General features: G+C 40.2%; 1 protein-coding gene across 1 annotated transcript; it reads left to right on the top strand.

Moving 5' to 3' along the window:
• The first annotated feature begins 339 nt into the window (after positions 1–339).
• Positions 340–22,792, top strand: fam81b (family with sequence similarity 81 member B). Its single transcript, XM_052020661.1, has 9 exons — positions 340–447; positions 2,925–3,000; positions 7,556–7,805; positions 8,914–9,032; positions 14,644–14,773; positions 15,175–15,281; positions 15,869–16,004; positions 19,688–19,883; positions 21,612–22,792. The coding sequence occupies exons 2-9, from the start codon at positions 2,960–2,962 to the stop codon at positions 21,746–21,748; spliced, it is 1,116 nt and encodes a 371-aa protein (XP_051876621.1). The 5' UTR covers positions 340–447; positions 2,925–2,959; the 3' UTR covers positions 21,749–22,792.
• The last annotated feature ends 1 nt before the right edge of the window (position 22,793 follows it).

The raw sequence follows: 22,793 nt of genomic DNA, 5'->3' as shown, positions 1-22,793 counted from the left end.
AGGCGACTGAAATTTTAAGAAGTTCCCATTTGCTACTTGTTTAATTAATTAAGTGTATTTTTCAAAAATAATTCTGCGGGGAATACTCCAAAGTAAACAATGCCAGGATAAAAGTTTGCAAAATGTTCGCTTTAATGTTTATTTAATCATGACTATTGTTGCAAACGAATTAATTCTCTTACACACACTGAGTGCCGGCCACCCTGTAGTAACTTGGAAACAACAGTAAACAAATATTCCGATCCAGACTTCCGGGAAAATGACCCGGTTTGTTTACAGACTGAGCCCAGCAGCCGTCAGGCGTTTTCTTCCCTTTACCCACAAACTGAAGCAAAGGAAGGAACACCGCGTGGACGGGCTGCTAGTTTTACCCGCGCTTGGTTTCGCGCCTCTGAAGCGCCGCCGAACACAAGGAAAGTCACTGCGAAACGAACGGCCCAAACACGAGTGAGTTTGCTTTTTAAAAGAGCAAAAGCTAAAGTTGCGATTCGAACAGTCGGATCTGGCACAAGGTGTTCAGTAAATTACAAGACTAATATCCGTTTTGTTTCACATTTACTGCGCCTTGATGTTCTTCGCATCGTTCCTATCAAAACGCAATTCGCCTGTCTGCTGGAATTTGCTTACAACTGTTGACTGGTGAGGAATAGTGATTTCTGGTGTGGTTTTGTTGGGAAGACCCATCCTGAAGTAGTTTCCAAATCACACTGCTGACTTGTCAGTCTAAATTGAAATACTGACTGGGGTAAAAACTCGTACAGTGTGATTCAACCCACGACTCGCCCATTCTTTCCGAAAATGCACACCTGGTAATAATGTCATTCACAAAATCCGGCAGCTCCTCTTTCTCTAAAGTATGGTCGATAGTAACCAGTCCTTTACATTTAAAACAACTGGTAAAATCAACCCTGGAATGAGATTGCCACAGTTGGGTCGTTTTGACTTTGTGGTATCCAATCTTCAAGTGGGGAGGGTGAAATTCAGTTAACAACAAACATGGTCATTCCTGGGCCACCATCAGAAAAAGCTACTGGTTCACTACTGTCCCTTGGGAAAGTGAGACAGCCTTTTTTTCTGAGTCCATTTGTGATTCCAGTTCCACTTTGTGCAATTGTTTTTCATGCTGTCAAGGCAACTATGGGTGATTAATTAATATTGTCTTGCCTCTGTCACCCTAGAACAAACAAAATAGATGGTCATTACTCATCTAATCCTTGAAGCACTAGCCTCAAGCACCTTCATTCAGCTACTGAAATCGCCTCAGCAAAATGGAACCTCAACACTCAGTGATTCCAGAGGGTTAGGAATGCAGATTTTGGATTGAAATCACATTCAGGAACTTGCAGGCTGAGAAGCATCTAATAAGCAAGGTGCTGGAGGAAATCAGTAGGCCACGCAGCATCTGTGGGAGGAAAGGAATTGCTGACGTTTCGGGTCGAAACCCTGCAGATTGGTGCAAGGGTTTCAACCCGAAACATTGACAATTCCTTTCCTCCCACAGATGCTGCTCGACCCGCTGAGTTCCTCCAGCACCTTGTTTGTTGCTCCAGATTCCAGCTTCTGCCGTCTGTTGTGTCTCCAAGCATCTAATAAATGCAGTTAATAAGAATTCTTCCAGATTTTGACCAACTCCAACCACCAGGCAGCTCTCTGTTTCACAGGTGCCTGTGGAAACACTTATCACTCAGACCCAAAATTACGCATTCGTACTGTGATTGAACTGCAGTTAGTTACAAAGAGCATGACTTATTGCTTGGTTACTAGTGTCCTAGATGAAAGATGCCATTGATCATACTAAAAACTACCTATCAAATGTATTGCCCTCTGTAGTATTTGTAATACAATAAATTGATTTTCTGTATTCTGAAGTGAATACGAGTTATAATTGTGATTCTTTTGTGAAAATAAAAACTGCAGATGCTGGAAATCTGAAATAAAAATAGAAAATGCCGGAAACACTCAGCAGATTAGGCAGTATCTGTGGCGGAAAAAAAACATCAGATCTGAAACATTAACTGTTTCATTTTCCATGAGTGATGCTTGACCCGCTGAGTGTTTCCAGTATTTCTTGTGATTCTTTTCTGCTAGTTAATCTCTCAGATTCAGTGTTCATTGTTTTTTTGTTGTGTTGTGAATGATCTAAAGTATTTTCTTTCTCCCCTATAACTAATGAAAACAAAGCAAGACTGAGGAGCATAAGAGATGAACAATATTTTGTGAACTTTGTAATGAAATAAGACTTGTGTAGTCAGTTGGATTCTCCTTAATTTGTGGAAGGTTGACGAAATCATAGCAAAACATCACCCCAGCTACTGATTTATCAGAACAAGTGAACAATATATAGCTTCTGCAGTGAGAACTAACAACCTTCTTGATTAGATAAATGAATAGATATGCAATTTGTCAAATGTCTACACACAGGTCTGCTTTCACGAGCAAAGCTAGCCTGGTACTGGAAAAACATAAAATACTGTCACAGAGAGAGTTTGAGAGAGAGAGAGAGAAGATACATTGGCAACCTCTCCACAGTTTCTTAATTTTCAGGAGTGGCTTTTGTACTGTTAACTATAATGATGTGTTGAGGTGAATATCTGTTGTTTATTGTATAAGCAGGTTGAGCCCATTATCAATGCAAAAATACCTGAACCCTCAGATGCTACAGCCATCTTCTCACAATATGACAAACTGTTTAAGATTGTACATCATAACCTCACTTTTAAATAACCAATCATGCTTCAAGTCCAATTTTCTATGCAAAAATACTGGTTTAAGGGATGGGATGCTGAACTCAAACACTAAATGAGAATTAGTACAATCCAATTAAGTAAGAAATGCATTAGATTACCTATTGCAACTACTACATTTTAAAACATTTTATTGTCTATTGATATTTACAGTCATCTCCTGTTTTTTGATCTTCTCAGAGGGCTGGTGAATAATTGGAACTTTGTTTACAAAAATGTCCAGAGAAAACCTGCTGCAGGTTCAGATTCCAGAGAAGTAAGTGTTTTACCTTGCGGTGATGATATATTGTATGAATTAATAGGGATACATTAGACTAACCAGCTTATCATATGGATAAAAATGGTGATAGGATTGTGCTATTTTGTTATCATGGAGTTATAAAAGGTAATGAACACTGCAGAATCATTAATGAACAACTGCACTCCTCATCTTGGTACATATAATACCATTGATGAAGCAGTTGAGATTGGTAGGGTTGGAACACTGTCCTCAGGAACCTCTACAGTCAGTATCTTACAGCTGTGATGTTTGTCCTCTGGAACTATAACTAGTTTCCTTTGCCTCAAGTGTATCCAGCTCCTGAAGGCTTTTCCTGTGCCCTAATCCAAACTGAACATCTAACGAGACAATTGAGCAGGGGCTACTTGGAGAAAGATTTGAAGTCAGGATTGGTGCTTGGTTTTGGGTGGACAATGATTAACGATCAGAGGTGGTTGTTTGAGGTTGTAGACAAATAGTTAAGGGTCCTGAGGGCATTGGCAATGAGATGAAGGCGGAGTGGATGAGACCACACAGTAAGGAAACCACTTGAAGGACCTGGATGGAAAAACAATGGATGATTGCATTCCCAACCAGCATACTTATTAAGCAGTGGACTCATTTAACTAATGCTAAAGCAGGTCCCAGCGTTCCAATTAAGGTTTGTTTTGGTGTGTGGGGCTACACTACATGCAATATACGCTGTTTGACATCCTTGCACATGCCTGGCAACTTCTGGACTTATGCATGGAGAACTCAGAAGTACGTGAAGTCTATGTTCTGCATGGTGTAATTGGATTGCACAGCACACAAAAAAAACTGTTCTATGTGCTGTCATTTTTATACCAGAAAGTTTGAGTATGACATGTTTATGCATCTTTAAAATATATGTTAGATGGTTGGCAAACTTTTCATAAAGCAGCCTTCTCTTAAGATCTTTGAATAAATAATATGTGCTGTAGATAAAGGTGAACCAATAAATGTACTAAGATTTCCAAAGGAGTGTGATAAGGTGCCACATAAAGATTGTTGTGGCAAATAAAAGCTGATGGTGTAGGAAGAAGCAAATTGACATGGGAAGATTGGCTGGCTAACAGGAATATTCAGTGGGCATGAATGGGACTTTTATTGATTGGCAAGATGTAAGAAGTGGTGTACCACAGGGATCAGTGCTCGGCCCTCAACAACTTATATAAAAGACTTGGATGAAGGTTTGGTTGCTAGACTTGCTAAAGACACATTGGTAAGTAGGAAATGTAAGTTGTGAAGAGGACATGAGACTATGAAAGTATTGACAGGAAAGGTTTGGAGGGATATGGGCCAAACACAGGCAAATGGGATGAGCTTAGAATGGCATCTTGGTTGGTATGGATTAGTTGGGTTGAAGGGCCTGTTTCTGAGCTGTATTACTCTCTGATTCTATGACTCTATATAGATAGATTAAGTGAGTCGGCAAGATCTGGTAAATGAAGTATAAGGTGAGGAAATGTAAAGTTGTTCATTTAAGCAGTAAAAAAAATTTAAAAAAGGACTTATTATCCCAATGGTGAGAGATTTCAGAGTTCTGAGACACAAGTGATATGGGTGAACTTGCCTATGATTCACAAAGGATTAGTATGCAGGTGTAGCAAGTAATTAGGTAAGCTAACAGAATGTTATTGTTTTGTCATTAGGGGAATTGAACACAGCTCTCCCGGGTTAATGAATATTTACCTAACAAACCTCTGCTGCAACAAAGCATTTTAATTAATTTAATTTGTCACTTAACAAAGGTTTTGCTTATTGCAATGAAGAGTAGGAAACACATTTTACATCTTGCGCAGCCCCCCCTCCCAAACACACACAATTTCCTGCCTGTGTCCATATGCGTAATTACGTATATCTCACAGCATCAGTTTACAAGATGTCAGCTTCCAAAACTAAACAGCATTCCGACAAGTTTTTGTAACCCTATCCAATGAGAATGTCATCCAAGCACCTAACATCAACTTCACCAAATGTCCCAGCAAAGAAATGGAAAGGCATAACACTAGAGGTGAAGCTGATACTGAGAAAAGGAAGGAAAGAAGAAAGAAGACATCTGTTATTGCCTGGATATTTGACGTGGCAGAGCCAATCATCACCATCATTGTGGAAAACAGAAATGGTGAAGAAGATTGCATATGCTTCAGTGAATGTTGGTTCATGTCACAAGAGGTAGAGATTGGATGATGGAGGAAATATCCACCCTGGCCCTTCCTCCTCCAACATCATTCAAGAGAAGGCACATATCATATGGGAGGACTTGAAGAAGTAGTGTGGTGAGCAGAAGGATGAAGTACCCACATTGACAGGACAGAAGCAGTCAGCAGAAACATGCAAGCCACGGGTGGCTTGGTCATATTTGCAAACATTATAATTTATATTCAGTTAAGATGCCTGGAGAGGTTCCCAGTATAGATATTGTTGCTGCCCAATGATATACTAAGACTGCAAAAGATTATGAAAGATGGTGGCCATGTGCCTGAATAAATGTTTAATTTCAGTAAGGCAGGACTTGGTTGGAACAGATTACCATTAATACCTTCATATCCCAGACCAAGAAGCCTTCCCCAGGATCTAAAGCAACCAAGGACTATATTGCAGGCAATGCAAATGGTAATTTCAAGTTTAAACCATGCCTTATTTATCACTCAAAACCATAAGGCAATAAAAAAATTTATTAAAGGCACATTCTAAGACTACATAAAGGGATACTTTGGACATGAAATTGAATGCTACCTTAAGGAAAGAAATTTGGATGATGAAGCTTTATTGATCATTGGTAATTCTCCTGGTCACTCGGAGTAAATCACTGATCCATGGAGCAACTTTAAGTTATATTTTTGCTGTCTAACACATCAAGCATGTTTCAGCCTATGGACCAAGGTTTACTTCAACATTTAACTTGCTTTGTGTGATGCATTGTTTGATTAGGGAAAACACGAAAAACAGGGGATTCACTATCACTCATTTCTATATGGAAGAAATACATCATAAAGGATGCAATCAACATCATAACAGCCACTTGGGATAAAGTGAAGCAAATGATGATCAATGGTGTTTGAAAGAAGTTGCAGCCTGAAGGAGTGAATGACGTCAAAGGCTTCCTCAATGTAACCAACAGCAAGAATAGCATTGTTTCCCTGGCAAGCAACTAAGCTGTTGACAATGTCTACATGGAACCAGTCGAGAAGGTGCTCATGTCATCTGTTGAGAAACTTGCAACTGAACTCGGCACAGCTTTGTGGGCTGAAGGGCCTGAATTGTACTGTAGTTTTTCTATGTTTCTAGGAGCAGGCAGCAGCTCAGTCAGAAGATGAAAATCAGGACCCTTCAAGAAATCTTAACATTTGAATCAAATAGAAGAGACTTTTGCAACTTACAAAGAATCCCAAAATGGAAAGTAGCATAAAGGTTGGCCGTGGCATTGATCTAACTGTTTGCTGTTACTGGAGTTGTATGAAGAAAAATGGTAAAAGTTACAAGAGTCTTCTTTGATAGTTCCTTGAATTGTCAACATTTGCTTCCATTGACCCTGTGCCAATCACGTCAACGTCATCCCACAAAATTACTCCAAAGCACCTACCTCATCCTACTCAAGCTGCTCCCCTCCACAGCCATCTAAGGTGTAAACTACTCATCCACTTCTCACACCAACTTCTTGTGTGGGAATGTGTCTCCCTCTCCTTGTCTTCTAAGTGTAACATCTTATATAACTAAAACAACATTTGTAATTTTTAAAAAATCTTTTTGACCCCAGATTACTAAAAACATAATGCTAGGTTCCTAGCTGGATTAATTCAATAAGAAATCATAGAAAGCTGCCTCCCACTGTATGAATTTTTGCATAACAAAGTGTTCTGTAGGAATCTTTATTAATCATGGGAGAGCTGTGTCAAAGATGTTATGACTCACTTATATAGGGCAGTGGTGAGACCACATCCAGAGTTCCATGTACAGTGTTGGTGTCCTTATTTAAGGAAAGGTGTTAATGCAAGGGAAGCAATTCAGAGAAGGTTCACTGGACTGGTATCTATATTGGATGGGTTGTCTTGTGAAGAAAATTTGGACAGGCCAGGCTTGTATCTTCTAGAATTTAGAAAAATAAGAGGTGACTTGATTGCAACAATAAAGTCCTGACATGGTGAATGTGGAGAGGATTCTTCGTCTTGTAAGAGAATTTAGAATTCAGAGTCATTGTTTATAAATAAGGGCAGGGATGACGTGAATATTTTTTTCTCTCAGAAAGGTCATGAGTCTTTGGAGCTCTTCTTCAGATAATAATGGAGATAGAATCCTTAAAGCTGAAATAGATAGATTCTTGATTAGTAAAGAGGTGAGAGATTGCTGCTTGCCGACAGGAATCTAGAGCTGAGTTACAGTCTGATCAAACATGATTTTATTCAATGGCGGAACAGGCTTGAGGGGCCAAGTGACCACTCTTGCTCTTCATTCATATGTTCTCGTGCATGTCCATATTATATAGTTGGATGCAAAATAAATTTAATTCAGCGCTTTTCTTCTTATCCAGAGACCACACCTTTCTTCAAGTTCCTCTAGTTCCTAGAAGCCACCTGCAAATTATGGATGATCGTATATCCAACCAGGAAAGAACCACTGCAACACTTCTGGAACAAGCTTTTCGGATAAAAGAGGACATCATTACTTATTTGAGGGGAAACCAAGGCAACAACACTGTGGAGAGAGTATCCCAACAGCTGCTGGAAGACCACATACAAATTATAACCAGTATCCTCAGGCAACTCAGCACTGACATAGAGGTACTTTGTTTCTTTTGATTACAATCAACAGTGAGTATTGTGGATTCAGTTTGAGTGGGGGTTGCTTGTCTGGACTGGTTGTTTTATATTCCATGGTGTGGCTGCAAGATCTGAAGAAGACCAAGAAACTGCATTCTATTTGATCCATTTATCTCTCCGTAAGCCTCCACATGGATGAGTATTTCAGCAGCACACCCATTTCCCCCATCCCACTGAGAGTTTTCCCTTTATCCTGTTGGTGCCTCATTATAGAATGCTTTTAAATTACAGCAAAATGTTTGTGTCGGGAGATTGTGATACATTAGGAATACACTTCTTGATCTGACTACAAATGCATCATAACATAATGTTGTGTACTTCCAACCCTTTGATGCAAGTGTCCTTCATGATATTAATCTGCAGCAATTCCAGCCTTATCCAAAGGAGTGAATGCTACAGCACAGAAATATCTGAAAGTATTTTAACTAGTTATTTTCCGAGATCATTCAGAGAGATCCAACATAACACCACTGTGCTTGGGAGGCTTTGTGGACATGTTCTGTTGCTGCACTGAGCATTGTAGGTACAGTTAAATGGAGTTGAGATGGAGCTGCTTGTAAACAGTTATTCAGAAGAGTTTGAGTCATTTAGTCACAGGATACAGAAACAGGCCCTTCCACCCGTCATGTCTGCAGTGTCCACAATTGCCCAACTCATTTTTCCTCTTGCATCCACCATCAACTCTAATTCCCCCCCTTTGATTCTCCTGCCACCCACCTACAACAGGGTCAATTTGCAGCACCAATTAACCCACCAACCAGCATTCCATTGAGATAGTTGTTAGGTTACTGGAGCACCTGGGGGGAAACCTACATGGTCACAGGGAAAGTCTGCAAACTCCACACAGACAGGCCAAAGGTCAAGACTGAACCTTTGTTTCTGGAGCTATGAGGAACAGTGGAACATTATGCATTGTGCTGGCCTACTACTGACATTGGGCTTAATCAATAAAAATAACCCTTCCTTAACTCGCTTGCATTTCAGGCTCAAAAAATAAAGTTGGAGGTGTTATTTTATTATCTTTGTGTATATGTTAAGCACAGAAAATAAAATGTGTGATTTACCCTAGATTTTGGAACAGCAGATCAGAACAAGAGATGGCGTGACTGCAGGAACTAACTATGCAGTTCTGAGCCTGGATCACAAGCATTTGACTGGTATTGGGGACTTACGTGGAAGAGTTGCCAGGTACTTGGATGGAGCACCAAGTGGTGGGGCAAATGAGGCAGAAACATTCCACCTGACTCAATGGAATTAATGCATTCTGAGTTTAGTCATATCCCCTGGGCAGCATATCCACTTGAATCAATTTACAATCTTTGCATTTAAAAGTTTACTTTAGTTATTATTTTTCATACATAATATAAAAGAGGCACATGAGATTTGAATCAAATTTTATTCAGTATTTCTCTTTGCGTGTAAGATATAATTTGAATTCTATGATGTCTCACTATGTGTCCTAATAAATTTTGAATATATAAGTAACTCTACTTCCTCAGAAGGTGAAGGAAATTTGGCTTGTCCCCAGTGACCCTCACCAATATTTATAGATGCATCATAGAACACATTCTATCTGGATGCATCATGGCTTGGTAAGGCAACTGCTCTGCCCAAGACCGTAAAAAAATTGCAGAGTTGTGGAACAGCTCAGTCCATATGAAAACCAGTTTCCCTCCATGGACTCCGTCTACACTTCCTGCTGCCTCGGAAAAGCAGCCAAATAATCAAAGACCCCTCCCACCCCAGTCATTCTCTCTTCTCCTCTCTTCCATCGGGCAGAAGATACAAAAGCTTGAAAACACACACCACCAGGCTCAAGGACAGCTTCTATCCCGCCGTTATGAGATTCTTGAACAGACCTCTTGATCCCACAGTTTACCTCATCATAGCCCTTGCACCTTATTGTCTACCTGCACTGCACTTTCTCTGTAACTGTACCACTATATTCTGCATTCTGTTATTGCTTTTCCCTTTGTACTACCTCAATATACTTATATATTGAAATGATCTGTATGGATGCCATGTAAAGCAAAGTTTTTCACTGTATTTCAGTACATGTGACAATAATAAACCAATTGCCAATTGTTGTAATTGTCCAGAATTCAAATTACTATGTTGCTACAGGTGAAAGTCTGAGCTGTTACCTTCTGTAATGTTTGACAACAAGTTTCCAATCAGCACAAATTTCCTAGCTAAAAATCACCAAAAAAGAGAAGGGAAGTGATCCGAGGTCACAGCCTCAGAATAAAGGGACATCCCTTTAAAACTGAGGTGAGGAGGAATTTCTTCAGCCAGAGGGTTGTGACTCTGTGGAATTCGTTGCCACAGAGAGCTGTGGAGGCCAAGTTATTGCATATATTTCTTGATTGGTAAGTGGGTTAAGGGTTACAGGGAGAAGGAGGAAGAATGGGGTTTAAAAAGAAATCAGCCATGATTGAATCGCGGAGCAGACTCGATGGGCCAAATGGCCTAATTCTGCTCCTATATCTTATGAGCATCAGAAGAATAAAACTTTGGTTCTACAATATTTCTAAAATGTTCCAGAATTGTGATTTTCAAATAACTGTGAATTCTAAAAAGGTTATGGCTTTGAGGATCTAAAATTTCAGTTTTTACCTGGTGCACCCATTTGCTGTTTAAATTCTTTTTAATATTTTAATTTTTTGTGCAATTAACAACAGACTAAATTTTTCCTGAACTTTCATGTCTTTTTTTGTGAATTTATAAGATTTGGATCTGCACTCCTCTACTTGTAGAGGTAGCTGCTGGTATCATTTCAAAAGCCTTCTCTCATCTGCTAGACAATAGGAGATCATGCAACTAAGAATTTTAATGATTTTGTTTTAGTGTCCTGTTCTGTCTGGTTGACTGGTTCATTAATTTCTCTGGTGGGGGATGACCTGCAGGGGCCTAGCTGCAGTTACCAGGTCTCTGGGACTGGTACTGCTGCTCAGAAGGGAAGGGTGGGAAAGAGACATGCGGTAGTGATAGGGGACTCGATAGTCAGGGAAACAGATAGGAGGTTCTGTGGCAGTGAGCATGAATCCCGGATGGTATGTTGCCTCCCAGGTGCCAGGGTCCGGGATGTCACTGATCGGGTCCACAGGATTCTTGAGCGGGAGGGAGAGCAGCCAGAAGTTGTGGTCCATATTGGCACCAACGACATAGGTAGGAAGGGGGATGAGGTCCTGAAGAGTGAGTTCAGGGAGCTAGGCAGAAAATTGAGGAACAGGACCTCAAGGGCAGCAATCTCGGGATTGCTGCCAGTGCCACGTGATAGTGAAGGCAGGAATAGGAGGAGGTGGCAGATAAATGCGTGGCTGAGAAGCTGGTGCAGGAGGGACAGTTTTAGATTTCTGGATCATTGGGATCTCTTCTCGGGAAGGTGGGACCTGTACAGAGAGGACGGGTTACACCCGAACCAGAAGGGGGCCAATATCCTTGCGGTGAGATTTGCTAGGGTGGTTCGGGAGGGTTTAAACTAGTTTGTGAGGGGGAAGGGAACCGGAGGAGTAGGTCAGAGGAAGAAGGGAATGGGGAAAAGTTAGATCAAACCGGTAGAGAGGATTTGGGGAAGGAGAAGCAGAATACAGGCTATAAAAGTAGTAAGGTAGATGGACTGAAGTGTTTACTTAAATGCAAGAAGTGTCAGGAATAAGGGGGATGAACTGAGGGCTTGGATAAGTATGGGGGACTATGATACCGTGGCTATTACTGAGACGTGGCTGACGTCAGGAGAGGAGTGGATATTGAAAGTTCCTGGTTTTCGGTGTTTTAAGAGGGATAGGGAAGGGGGGAGAAGAGGAGGAGTGGTGGCGATACTGGTCAGGGACACTGTTACGGCTGTGGAAAAGATGGATGTTGTAGAAGGATCATCTCTAGAGTCCATATGGGTGGAATCAAGGAACAAGAAAGGAGCAGTTACTCTACTAGGAGTATTCTATAGGCCCCCCCGGTAGCAGTAGAGATATAGAGGAGCAGATTGGCAGGCAGTGTTTGGAGAGAAGCAAAAATAACAGGGTTGTTATAATGGGGGACTTCAACTTCCCAAATATAGACTGGAACCTGCTTAGTGCCAAAGGTTTAGATGGGACGGAATTTGTTAAATGTGTCCAGGAGGGATTCCTGACGCAGTACGTTGACAGGCCGACTAGAGGGAATGCCATGTTAGATCTAGTTTTAGGAAATGAACCGGGACAGGTGAAGGATCTATTGGTGGGTGAGCATTTGGGGGACAGTGACCATTGCTCCATAACCTTTAAAATTGTCATGGACAGGGACAGGTGCAGAGAGGACAAGAGGATTTTCAATTGGGGAAGGGTGAACTATGAGGCTATAAGGAGAGAACTTGGGAGTGTAAATTGGGATGTCCTTTTTGAAGGAAAATGTGCCATGGAGATGTGGTCAATTTTCAAGGATCTTATGCAGGATGTTAGGGATAAATATGTCCCGGTGAGGCAGAGAAGGAATAGCAGGGTGAAGGAACCGTGGGTGACGAGAGAGGTGGAACGACTTGTTAGGGAGAAGAAGGTAGCGTACGTGAGGTATAAGTAGCAAGGTTCAGACAGGGCCCATGAGGAATATAGGGTAGCGAGGAAGGAACTTAAGAAAGGGCTGAGGAGAGCTAGAAGGGGACATGAAGAGGCTTTGGCTAGTAGGGTTAAGGAAAATCCCAAGGCCTTTTTCAAGTACGTGAAGGGTAGGAGGATGGCTAGGGTAAAGGTAGGTCCGATTAAGGACAAAGGTGGGAGAATTTGCCTGGAGGCGGCGGAAGTGGGAGAAGTTCTGAATGAGTACTTCTCTTCGGTATTCACCAGGGAGAGGGGTCTTGATGATGCGGAAGGGAGTGCTGGTAGGGGTAATGTTCTCGAGGTTGTAGATATCAAGAGAGAGGATGTGTTGAAGTTGTTAAATAATATTAAGACAGATAAATCTCCGGGTCCTGATGGGATTTTCCCCAGGCTGCTTCGAGAGGCTAGGGAGGAGATTGTTGAACCGCTGGTAAGGATCTTTGAGTCCTCGTTGTCCACGGGGATGGTGCCGGAGGATTGGAGGGTTGCAAATGTTGTCCCCTTGTTCAAAAAACGTAATAGGGATAGGTCAGGGAATTATAGACCGGTGAGTCTCACGTCTGTGGTGGGTAAGCTGTTAGAAAGGATTCTAAGGGATAGGATTTATGAACACCTAGAGAATCATGGACTGATTAGGGACAGCCAGCATGGCTTTGTGAAGGGAAGATCTTGCCTCACAAGCCTGATAGAGTTCTTTGAGGAGGTGACAAGGAAGATTGATGAGGGCAGTGTGGTGGATGTGGTTTACGTGGATTTTAGTAAGGCGTTTGATAAGGTTCCTCATGGTAGGTTTCTTCAGAAGGTCAGAGGCCAAGGGATCTAAGGAAGCTTGGCTGTGTGGATTAGGAATTGGCTTGCATGTAGAAAGCAGAGGGTTGTGGTGGAAGGAGTGCCCTCGGATTGGAAGGCAGTGACTAGTGGTGTCCCGCAGGGATCGGTTCTGGGACCTCTACTTTTTGTGATGTTTATAGATGACTTAGATGAGGGGGTGGAGGGCTGGGTTAGTAAGTTTGCAGACGACACTAAGATAGGCAGTGTTGTGGATAGTGTGGAGGGCTGTCTGAGCTTACAGAGGGATATTGATAGGATGCAGAGCTGGGCTGACAAGTGGCAGATGGAGTTCAATCCGGAGAAGTGTGAGGTGGTACACTTTGGAATGACAAACTCCAGGGCAGAGTACTGGGTGAATGGCAAGGTACTTGGCAGTGTGGAGGAGCAGAGGGATCTGGGGCTTCATATTCACAGTTCATTGAAAGTTGCCTCACAGGTGGAAAGAGCAGTTAAGAAGGCCAATGGGATGTTGGCTTTCATAAATCGTGGGATTGAGTTTAAGAGCTGCGAGGTGATGATGCAGCTTTACAAAACTCTAGTTAGGCCACACTTAGAGTACTGTGTTCAGTTCTGGTCACCTCATTATAGGAAGGATGTGGAGGCGTTGGAGAGGGTGCAGAGGAAATTTACCAGGATGCTGCCTGGATTAGAGAGTATTGAATATGAGGAGAGGCTTAAGGTGCTAGGGCTTTATTCACTGGAAAGGAGGAGGATGAGAGGAGACATGATAGAGGTATATAAAATACTGAGAGGAATAGATAGAGTAGACAGTCAGCGCCTCCTTCCCAGGGCACCAATGCTCAAGGCGAGAGGGCATGGCTTTAAGGTTATGGGTGGGAGGTTCAGGGGAGATGTCAGGGGGAGGTTTTTCACCCAGAGAGTGGTTGGTGCATGGAATGCACTGCCTGGGGTGGTGGTGGAGGCAGATACATTGAACAGGTTCAAGAGCTTGTTGGATAGGCATATGGAGGAGTGTGGGATGGGGGGATATGCAGGAGGAAGGGGTTAGGTAGTGTGAGAGTGGTTTGATGGACGGCACAACATGGTGGGCCGAAGAGCCTGTTTTGTGCTGTATGGTTCTATGGAATACATGGTTTGTCCATGGCCGCTTCTCTGTTTCCCTGCCTTGCTCCCTAGCTTTGCCTTCCTGATATATATCTCATGACTGTTCTTGCATTACAAAAAAACAATATAAGAAAACAAAAACAATCTAATTTTAAAGTAATCTCCTGAAGATTAGGAGTAAATTTTCCTTTTACGGGAGGTATACAATCACTCAAGTGCAGAGCATAAAGGAAAATTGGATGTGTAGAAAAGCATTCCATTAGGAAATGTCTGTTTTTTTTTGTCTATTTAATTTGATGCTGTGATTGTAAAGTATTGTTTTCCATTATAAGATGTGATGCTAGTATCTCCAAGCTTGCTGGTGATGTCAGTGTAATCAGCAGTGAAATACAGAAAGTAAAGAAAGAAATTCAAGATGCCAAGTCTTCTCTCAAATTGCAAATGAAAGAATTGGAAGCAAAGGTTGGTAGGAAATAACTTACATTAAATTATTTGAATTTGAATAGAGCTTTTGATATAAATTATTTTATCCACTCCATCAAATGCAAACAAGAAAATGCAAACACATTGTTTACTATTCTGTGTCTTTTTTTCCCTTTCCAAAGCAGAAGGTGGCTATTCAGCCCATCAAGTCTAGCACATTTTGTCATAAGTTATGTATGAAGGGAATGTACACACATTTTCTCATTTCCTCTCTTGCATCATCAAAATTGAATTTTTAACTTAATTGTATATGTAGAAATGTAGGTTGTGTCGGGCAAAGAAACTCTGACATACAAAGTTTTAAGAAAAAGATAATTTTAATCAGGAAAATGATTTTCCTAGAACATGGAGATTGTTATTTGTCATTGTTTTTGCAACAGGTGATGCAACTACTGACCAAAATAGACAGCTCGAAATATGAGCAAAATACCAAACTAAAGGCAGCAAGAGGGGAGCAACAACATGAACTACAGCTTCTAGATTTCAAGTAAAAGTATATTAGAATATGAAGAGTATAAATAAATAGCTTTTAATTGTTTATTACTTAAATTATTCTTGTGGATTATTCCAATCACATTCTTTTTCATGTAGTGGAGACATGTCATATGAAATAGGAACAATATCAAATTGTACTCTTAACGTTGAAGATGACAATGTGTACATTGCAGTCTTGTAACAAAAGGGTTAATAGTAACCTGACCAAACTGATTTTATATGTAGAATTGCGACACAACCAAAAATAAATTTAAATACCATCAAGTTGTAGTCATTTAGAAAAATTTCTGTTATCCAGATTTCATGATAAGTATCTTGCATTGTTCCTAAAAGTAATTGGGGCACATCACTGAGATGAATTCTGCCTTTACGTAATGCTCTAGTGTATAGAAGTTACAAGAATGTTGATATTAAATTAGTTTTCCAAGAATCACTGCAAATCAACAATATCGGCTTTTGTAAATCAGCTTTATTTTCTATTTCTTTGAGCCTGTGACTAATTTATTGATAGTACTTTAAACTATTTTTGGATGTTCCATGAATTTCATAAATATAAGTAACCACTAAACTATTCTCCAGGATTAATGCTGCGCAGTCTGAAGTACGTGCACAGATACAACACCAGCAGGAGTGGGCAGAGCATAAACTGAATAAAACAGAGGATGAACACGGACAACGTGTGGATCGCTTATTACATTTTATGCAAGAGAAAACTGTAAGCGGCTTAATTTATATTCACATAGAAAAAAACTAGCAGTGGTAATAAATCTTGACAGAATGCAAATGAAGCATGTAACTAATCTAAGAGCTACAAAATATTTTCATGATTAAAGAACAAGAATTTGCACCAATATTTTGAAGGCATTTTACAATGATAAGCTGGAGCAATGCCACAAAGGGATTTTTGTGTAATGTACTGAAGCACAGAGAATCAATGAAGGCCATTCAAATGGAGCTACGAATGAGTGGGATTCAATGCAGGACAGCAATCGTCCGCTGAGTTTTAGAGGGAACTTATGAAGAAGACGGGAGGGCGACATGGAAGATTAATCTGTAGGAGCCAAAGATGGGGCATTCCAGAAATGATTGTGGCAATGAAAAGCTGTTGCTGGATTTTCATTGGCAGAATGGAAGCATGTAAAGGCAATCCAACAGAGCTGGTAAGAGGATAATTGATGCAGGAGAATGGTGTGGTCAAACATTAAACATTTCGAAGAAAACAAGTAATTTGCTGCAGTCATAATCATAGAGCTTGTCATTCGTAACTTTGCCTAAGCTGGTCTAATTGCTACAGCAGTGGTAGCTGCACTGTGGGTCAAACAGGTGGTTATGGAAAACATTAGTATTTTATCTCTTAAGTTCATGCTTATGAATTATTGAATAAAGATTAGAGACGGATGAATAGATGGAGAGGATTGATGTATCAAGGATTCTGGGGAGATAGGTGATGGCAGCAGCTCTGTACACCATTTACAAGCAAAAGGAACCAATAAATGTCACTAAGGCTTGGAAAAGTTGAGTTCTTGCAGTTGAATTGGGGAGAAGGAGAGAGGAGGATTGAGGTGGGGACGGTCAAGGAGAAAGCAACAGCCTCCAGGAAGAGGATTTATTGACCGAAGATTTTAGGTACAAGAATAGAGGCACCTTGCTCTAATTATATAGAGCCCTAGTGAGTCTGCATTTGGAATAGTGTGCACCGATCTGGTCTCCCTACCCAAGGAAGGATATAGTTGGTAGAGGGAGTGAAATGAAAGTTCATTACATGGATTCCTGGGTTTGCAGGTTTGTTGTATGAGGAGAGATTAGAAATTATATGTCCAATTTTCTTAAAGTGATCTTGTTGAAGCATACCTAACTCTTAAGGGGTTTCAACAGGATAGATGCACAGATGGTTCCCCATGGTAGGCTCATCCAGAAAGTCATAAGGCATGGGATCCATGAAAACTTGGCTGCATGGATTCAGAATTGGTTTGCCCACAGAAGGCAGAGAGTGGTAGTAGAGGGAGCATATTCAGCCTGGAGGTTGGTGACGAGTGGTGTCCGGGGCGATCTGTTCTGGGACCCCTGCTTTTTTGTGATTTTTATAAATGACTTGGATGAGGAAGTGGAGGGATGGGTTAGTAAGTTTGCAGATGACATGAAGGTTGGAGGTGTTGTGGATAGTGTAGAAGGTTGTCATAGGTTACAAAGGGATATAGACAGGATGCAGAGTTGGGCAGAGAAGTGGCAGATGAAGTTCAATCTGGAAAAGTATGAAGTGATACATTTTGGAAGATTGAACTTGAAGGTGGAGTACAAGGTTAATGGCGGGATTCTTAGCAGTCTGGAGGAACAGAGGGATCTTGGGGTCCAAGTCCATAGATCCCTCAGAGTTGCCATGCAAGTTGATAGGGTGGTTAAGAAGGCGTATGGTGTGTTGGCCTTCATTAGTTGGGGGATTGATTTCAAGAGCTGTGAGGTAATGTTGCAGCTCTATAAAAATCTGGTTAGACCACACTTAGAGAATTGTGTTCAGTTCTATTCACCTCATTATAGGAAGGATGTGGAAGCTTTAGAGAGGGTGCAGAGGAGATTTACCAGGATGCTGCCTTGAATTAGAGAACATGTCTTATGAGGAAAGATTGAGCAAGCTAGAGCTTTTCTCTTTAGAGTGATAGAGGATGAGAGGAGACTTGATAGAGATGTATAAGATTATGAGAGGCATAGATAGAGTGGACAACCAGCACCTTTTTCCCAGGGTGGCAATTGCCAACACCAGAGGACATCCATTTAAGGTGAGTGGAGGGAAGTTTAGGAAAGATGTCAGAGGTAGATTTTTTTTTTACAAAGAGAGTGGTGGGTGCCTGGAATGCACTACCAGGGGTGGTGGTAGAGGCTGATACAATAGGGACATTTAAAAGACTCTTAGATAGGCACATGGATGTAAGAAAAATGGAGGGTTATGGGCTGTGTAGGAGGGAAGGGTTAGATTGGGGAGTAAGTTGACATAGGTCAGCACAACACTGTGGGCTGAAGGGCCCATACTGTTCTATGTTTCCCCCAGCTGGGATGTCCAGAACCAGGGTTCATGGTTTCAAAAGAAGGGGTTGGCCAATCAGGACATACTTGAGAAGTAATTTCTTCACCAGAGGGTAGGGATTCTTTGGAGGTTCATTCAAAATAAGGATTGCTAGATGTTTAGATATTAAGGCAATTAAGAGATATGGGGTTAGAGCAGAAAAGCAGCACTGAGGTTTAAAAAAATTAGCCATGACTTTATTGAATGGTGGATCCAGCAGGTGGGGATTAATAGCCAACTCCTGTTACTATTTCCAAGGCGAATAGGGTGAGGAAAGTTGTTTGAAGCAGCAGCACCTCACAGCTCTGCGTATACTGTGGAAGATATTATGGTAACAGAAGAATATGACTTGGGTTTGTAAGCCACAGCCAAATCCAACTAGCCAATCCTGTGCTAATTAGTGGCTTTTTGAAATGAGGGCATGAATAGAACTAAAAAGTAAGACATTGAATAATTTCATGATGACAGGGGCATGAAAGGCAGAGGTGAGGAAACGTGACAACAGAGGTAGAAGCATGGTGGTGGTTTGATGGTCAAATGAAAAAGTGAAAGGACATTGGAGGTGGTTTGAAGTAAAGAGTAGCAGTAAAGACTTTACACAGAAGCTCAACACAGAGAGAAACTTGCTTCCAGAGTTAGTAGCCACCTCAGAAACTGTATCAGCTTTCAATATTAGTTTGTATTGAAGGAAAAGTGAACAAAGAATTCATGAGAAAACAGAATCTATGATCATGATTAGATTGTTCATGTAACATCATAGAGGGCGAATTGTCTGTTTCAGTGTTACGGTTATGTTTTATCAAAACATATCTTGGAAGGCAACAGCAGATTTATATTGCCTCAATGTTTGGTGTGCCATGTACAATTCTCACTTGCATATTACAAACACAGACACATAATTCTGGCTTCATCCTATTTTTTTTTTCACCATGTATTTAAACATGCCAAGAGACTTTGAACAGACTTGGCCTCTTCTCTAGAGAAACCCGAATGGTGACATCATAGAACAAAACAAGTTTATTGTACAGCCAGCCATTTGGCCCAATGTGCTTGTGCTGATTCTTTGAAATACTCCATAACCCTACATTCATCATCTGCAAACACCTGACCAACTCCTTTTTAAAATGATTTATGGAAGCAGTTTACATTAGGATGGTGATTCCTCGGCTGCTTTCAGTCATTTCCTGGCAGTAACTTTCAGAGAAGCTTCATAAACAATGCAGAAAAACCACAAAGGAGGAACAAATCAATTTTTATAATGTATTGAACTAAAGCATAATCTGTGGAGAGCCAGGGGAACAGTATGTTTTGAGAGCAATGAGTTAACTTTTGTTTTACAGGAACTCGTAGAGAAGAAAATACTAGAGAAACTTAATCACATCTCTGTGAGACTAGAAAAATTAGAAGACAGACAAAGTTTGGATATTGAAGTCAACAGAAAGAAATACTCTGACACAAAGATAAATGAAAAACTTGCCAAAGCAGAGAAAAATATCTGGCATGAATTAGAAAGCATAAAGAATGAATACAGGGAAGGTGAGTGGTTAATTCCATTCATACTGTTTCAGGTGCCACAACAATAGATTAGTGGAAGGATTTTCAACTCTGGTGATTTCTTACAATCTAAAATTTTAAAGAGCAAGTCTAATCACGATCTTAAGATTTAGCTGTAGAGTCAATATTGTGTGTACTTTAATGATGCCAAATCTTAGATGCCCTGAAGCTCTAGTTGTGACATTATTAGCTTGCACCTCTTGTAACTCTGTGGGCAAAGAAGTGTAAAAAAAACATAAAAAGTAATGTATGTGTCCAACAGGACATCTTGTGAGGTGCCATGATCCATCAGATCCTGGTCCGGTGTTAGGCTTTGAATTTATATAGCTTAATTGTCATTCAACATGTTATAAAAACAAATTTTTCACTGAACCTTTTTAATTCCACGTTACATCAACTGTAAATACCTTGTCAACCTTCAAATACAAAAAAAATACTTAATACAACCTATTATATCAATGAATTATTAAAAGGGTATATGTAAAATGAAATAGAAATCCATTCCAGGTAACTTATGACAAATTTGCAATTGAGTGGCAGCTGCAGGTTGTACTCTGCTTCCAAAATCCAGTTCCCTTGGCCATATCACCCAGCTCATACTTGGCAGATTTACCTGGTTATAGGCAGTGACCAGTCCTGAGCAGCGTAGTGCAGAAGTTCTACTCTCTGGTCTTTAAACAGATGGCCAGGTTGCTACTTTGATTTCTGCCAAAGCTGTCAATGATTTTTAAAAATTTTATATGTCTACATTTGAAGACATTTAAAATGCAAGCAAATAATTAAAGAACAAACTATTAATGAAAACAAAACAACTAGAAACATTAAACTAAAGCAAATTAAAAATATTTGCCTGTTTCCTGCAGGCTCAGAACCTCCACTTAAATCAACAGGTTCAGATCCAGCACCAGGTCTAGCTGGATTTGTCAGCAAGTCCCGGAGTCCCAACACAAAAGCAAATGCAGGACTGGTTCAGTTTGAATAGCTGAATGCTGGCAGTTCCTTTCAAAGCTGTCAACCCAAGCCAGCAAGATTTGGCCCTGGCTCAATGACTGAAGCGAAACTAAATTTTAGAGGCTTCTGCTCTAGTGTTTAAGGTATCTTTATTAGTCACATGTACATCGAAACACACAGTGAAATGCATCTTTTGCGTAGAGTGTTCTGGGGGCAGCCCGCAAGTGTCGCCATGCTTCCAGCGCCAACATAGCATGCCCATAACTTCCTAACCCGTACGTCTTTGGAATGTGGGAGGAAACCGGAGCACCCGGAGGAAACCCACGCAGACACGGGGAGAACGTATAAACTCCTTACAGACAGTGGCTGGAATTGAACCTGGGTCGCTGGTGCTGTAATAGCATTATGCCAACCACTATATTACCATGCCGGCTCTATACTAACTGCTATATAAAACTAATTTCAATACCTTTGTTTCTACAGTTTTTTTTCTACAATGGTGAAATCATTAATGTTTAAAGTCATGCTGCAATTAAATTATCAGACAAGAAGTAAAAAGTTAATAATGTAGTTATCTTTCAAATCAATGTTAAGTGGGAACAAAATGTATTTTAGGAAGTTACTTTAATTACGTTTTGAGTTGAACATATTGTGCCAATCTCAATTTTCTTTTTATTATTTGCAATTATGTCTATGGAAAATAAAATTGCATTTTAGATGAATTATTTTAATATCTGAAATGTAAATTTTCTTTAACAGGATTTCAATCCATTAAGGAATCAATCAATTCACTGAATAAAATCAGTGACAGGAAGATAAAAATGGACAAAGAAAAGATTCAGAAAGACTTAAAACAAATCAGACGGCAGATAATTGATCTTAAAAGCTATCCATAAAATTCTGTAGGATGTGATTGATATCTGTAACCAGCAAGCCATTTGAAGCTTTTCAGATGTCATTTGCATAGCCTGTAGTTTGATCCTTATTTTTCTTAGTTCCAACAGTGGAATATTTTTTGAAATTAATAATCAAACCCCAAATGAATTATGTACCCCTAAAACAAATGAAATAATGAATGTCTTTTGGAATTGCATGTTTAATATTTTCTGATCTTTAGGTATATTTCGCATAACAACAAAAGAAAAATGATTTGCCTCAGAAATGTTCAGTTTGTCATTGTTCAAACAATTCAAGAAATTTCCAGTGAAATGTAACCCTGCTTTTGAAAGCTTTTATTTGTTGCTTTGGTGAACAGTAATGAACTGCGAAATTAAAAAAAAAGGCACTGCAACTCTGGTAATACAAAATAATGGAAGAATTCTGAAAGAATGATCTTTAACATCTTTTAATCTTAAGATTACCCAGAATGATGCAGAACAATGTCAGAAAACCTCCATTGATACCGAATTTAAATCTAAAATCTATTTAACTCTGTAATACATTTTGGTATTTGTCCTGGTTCACTTTTAATCACTATCAATACCTCCTCCCCTGAAACAGCTGCTCTTTTACTTGCTCCTTCTAACAGTCATTCAGGTGAAAGTGATTAAATTTATTTCAATTTAGTGCATTGTATTGACTGCTTATGATGGAATCCCTTCTAAATTGAAGAAACCAAATGCAGACAACCTTTGTTCAAGCTGCTGGGTACTGTCACTTCAATTCTCCGCCCCATCCCAACTCTGACTTTTAACATTGAATCCTGCACTTTTCCAAGAACGATCAATGGAAACTTGAAGGTCAGCAGTCAGGACCTCATCTTTAGTCCATACACATTACAAACTTCCAGATTCAGTATGCAGTTCAACAACTTAAGATGATTCTATTTTCATGATCACCTCTTTCAGATTTTTTTTAAATTCTACTTTCCTCTTATATCAAGCTCATCTTAGCAACATATCTCCTTTCCTTTCCACTGTATCACAGAACTTCGCTTTTAAT

The sequence above is a fragment of the Pristis pectinata genome, chromosome 7, assembly GCF_009764475.1.
Source record: "Pristis pectinata isolate sPriPec2 chromosome 7, sPriPec2.1.pri, whole genome shotgun sequence".
In the NCBI taxonomy this organism is placed as follows: domain Eukaryota; kingdom Metazoa; phylum Chordata; class Chondrichthyes; order Rhinopristiformes; family Pristidae; genus Pristis; species Pristis pectinata.
The sequence above is the reverse complement of the archived record's forward strand: the minus strand, read 5'-3'. Positions and strand labels throughout refer to the sequence as shown.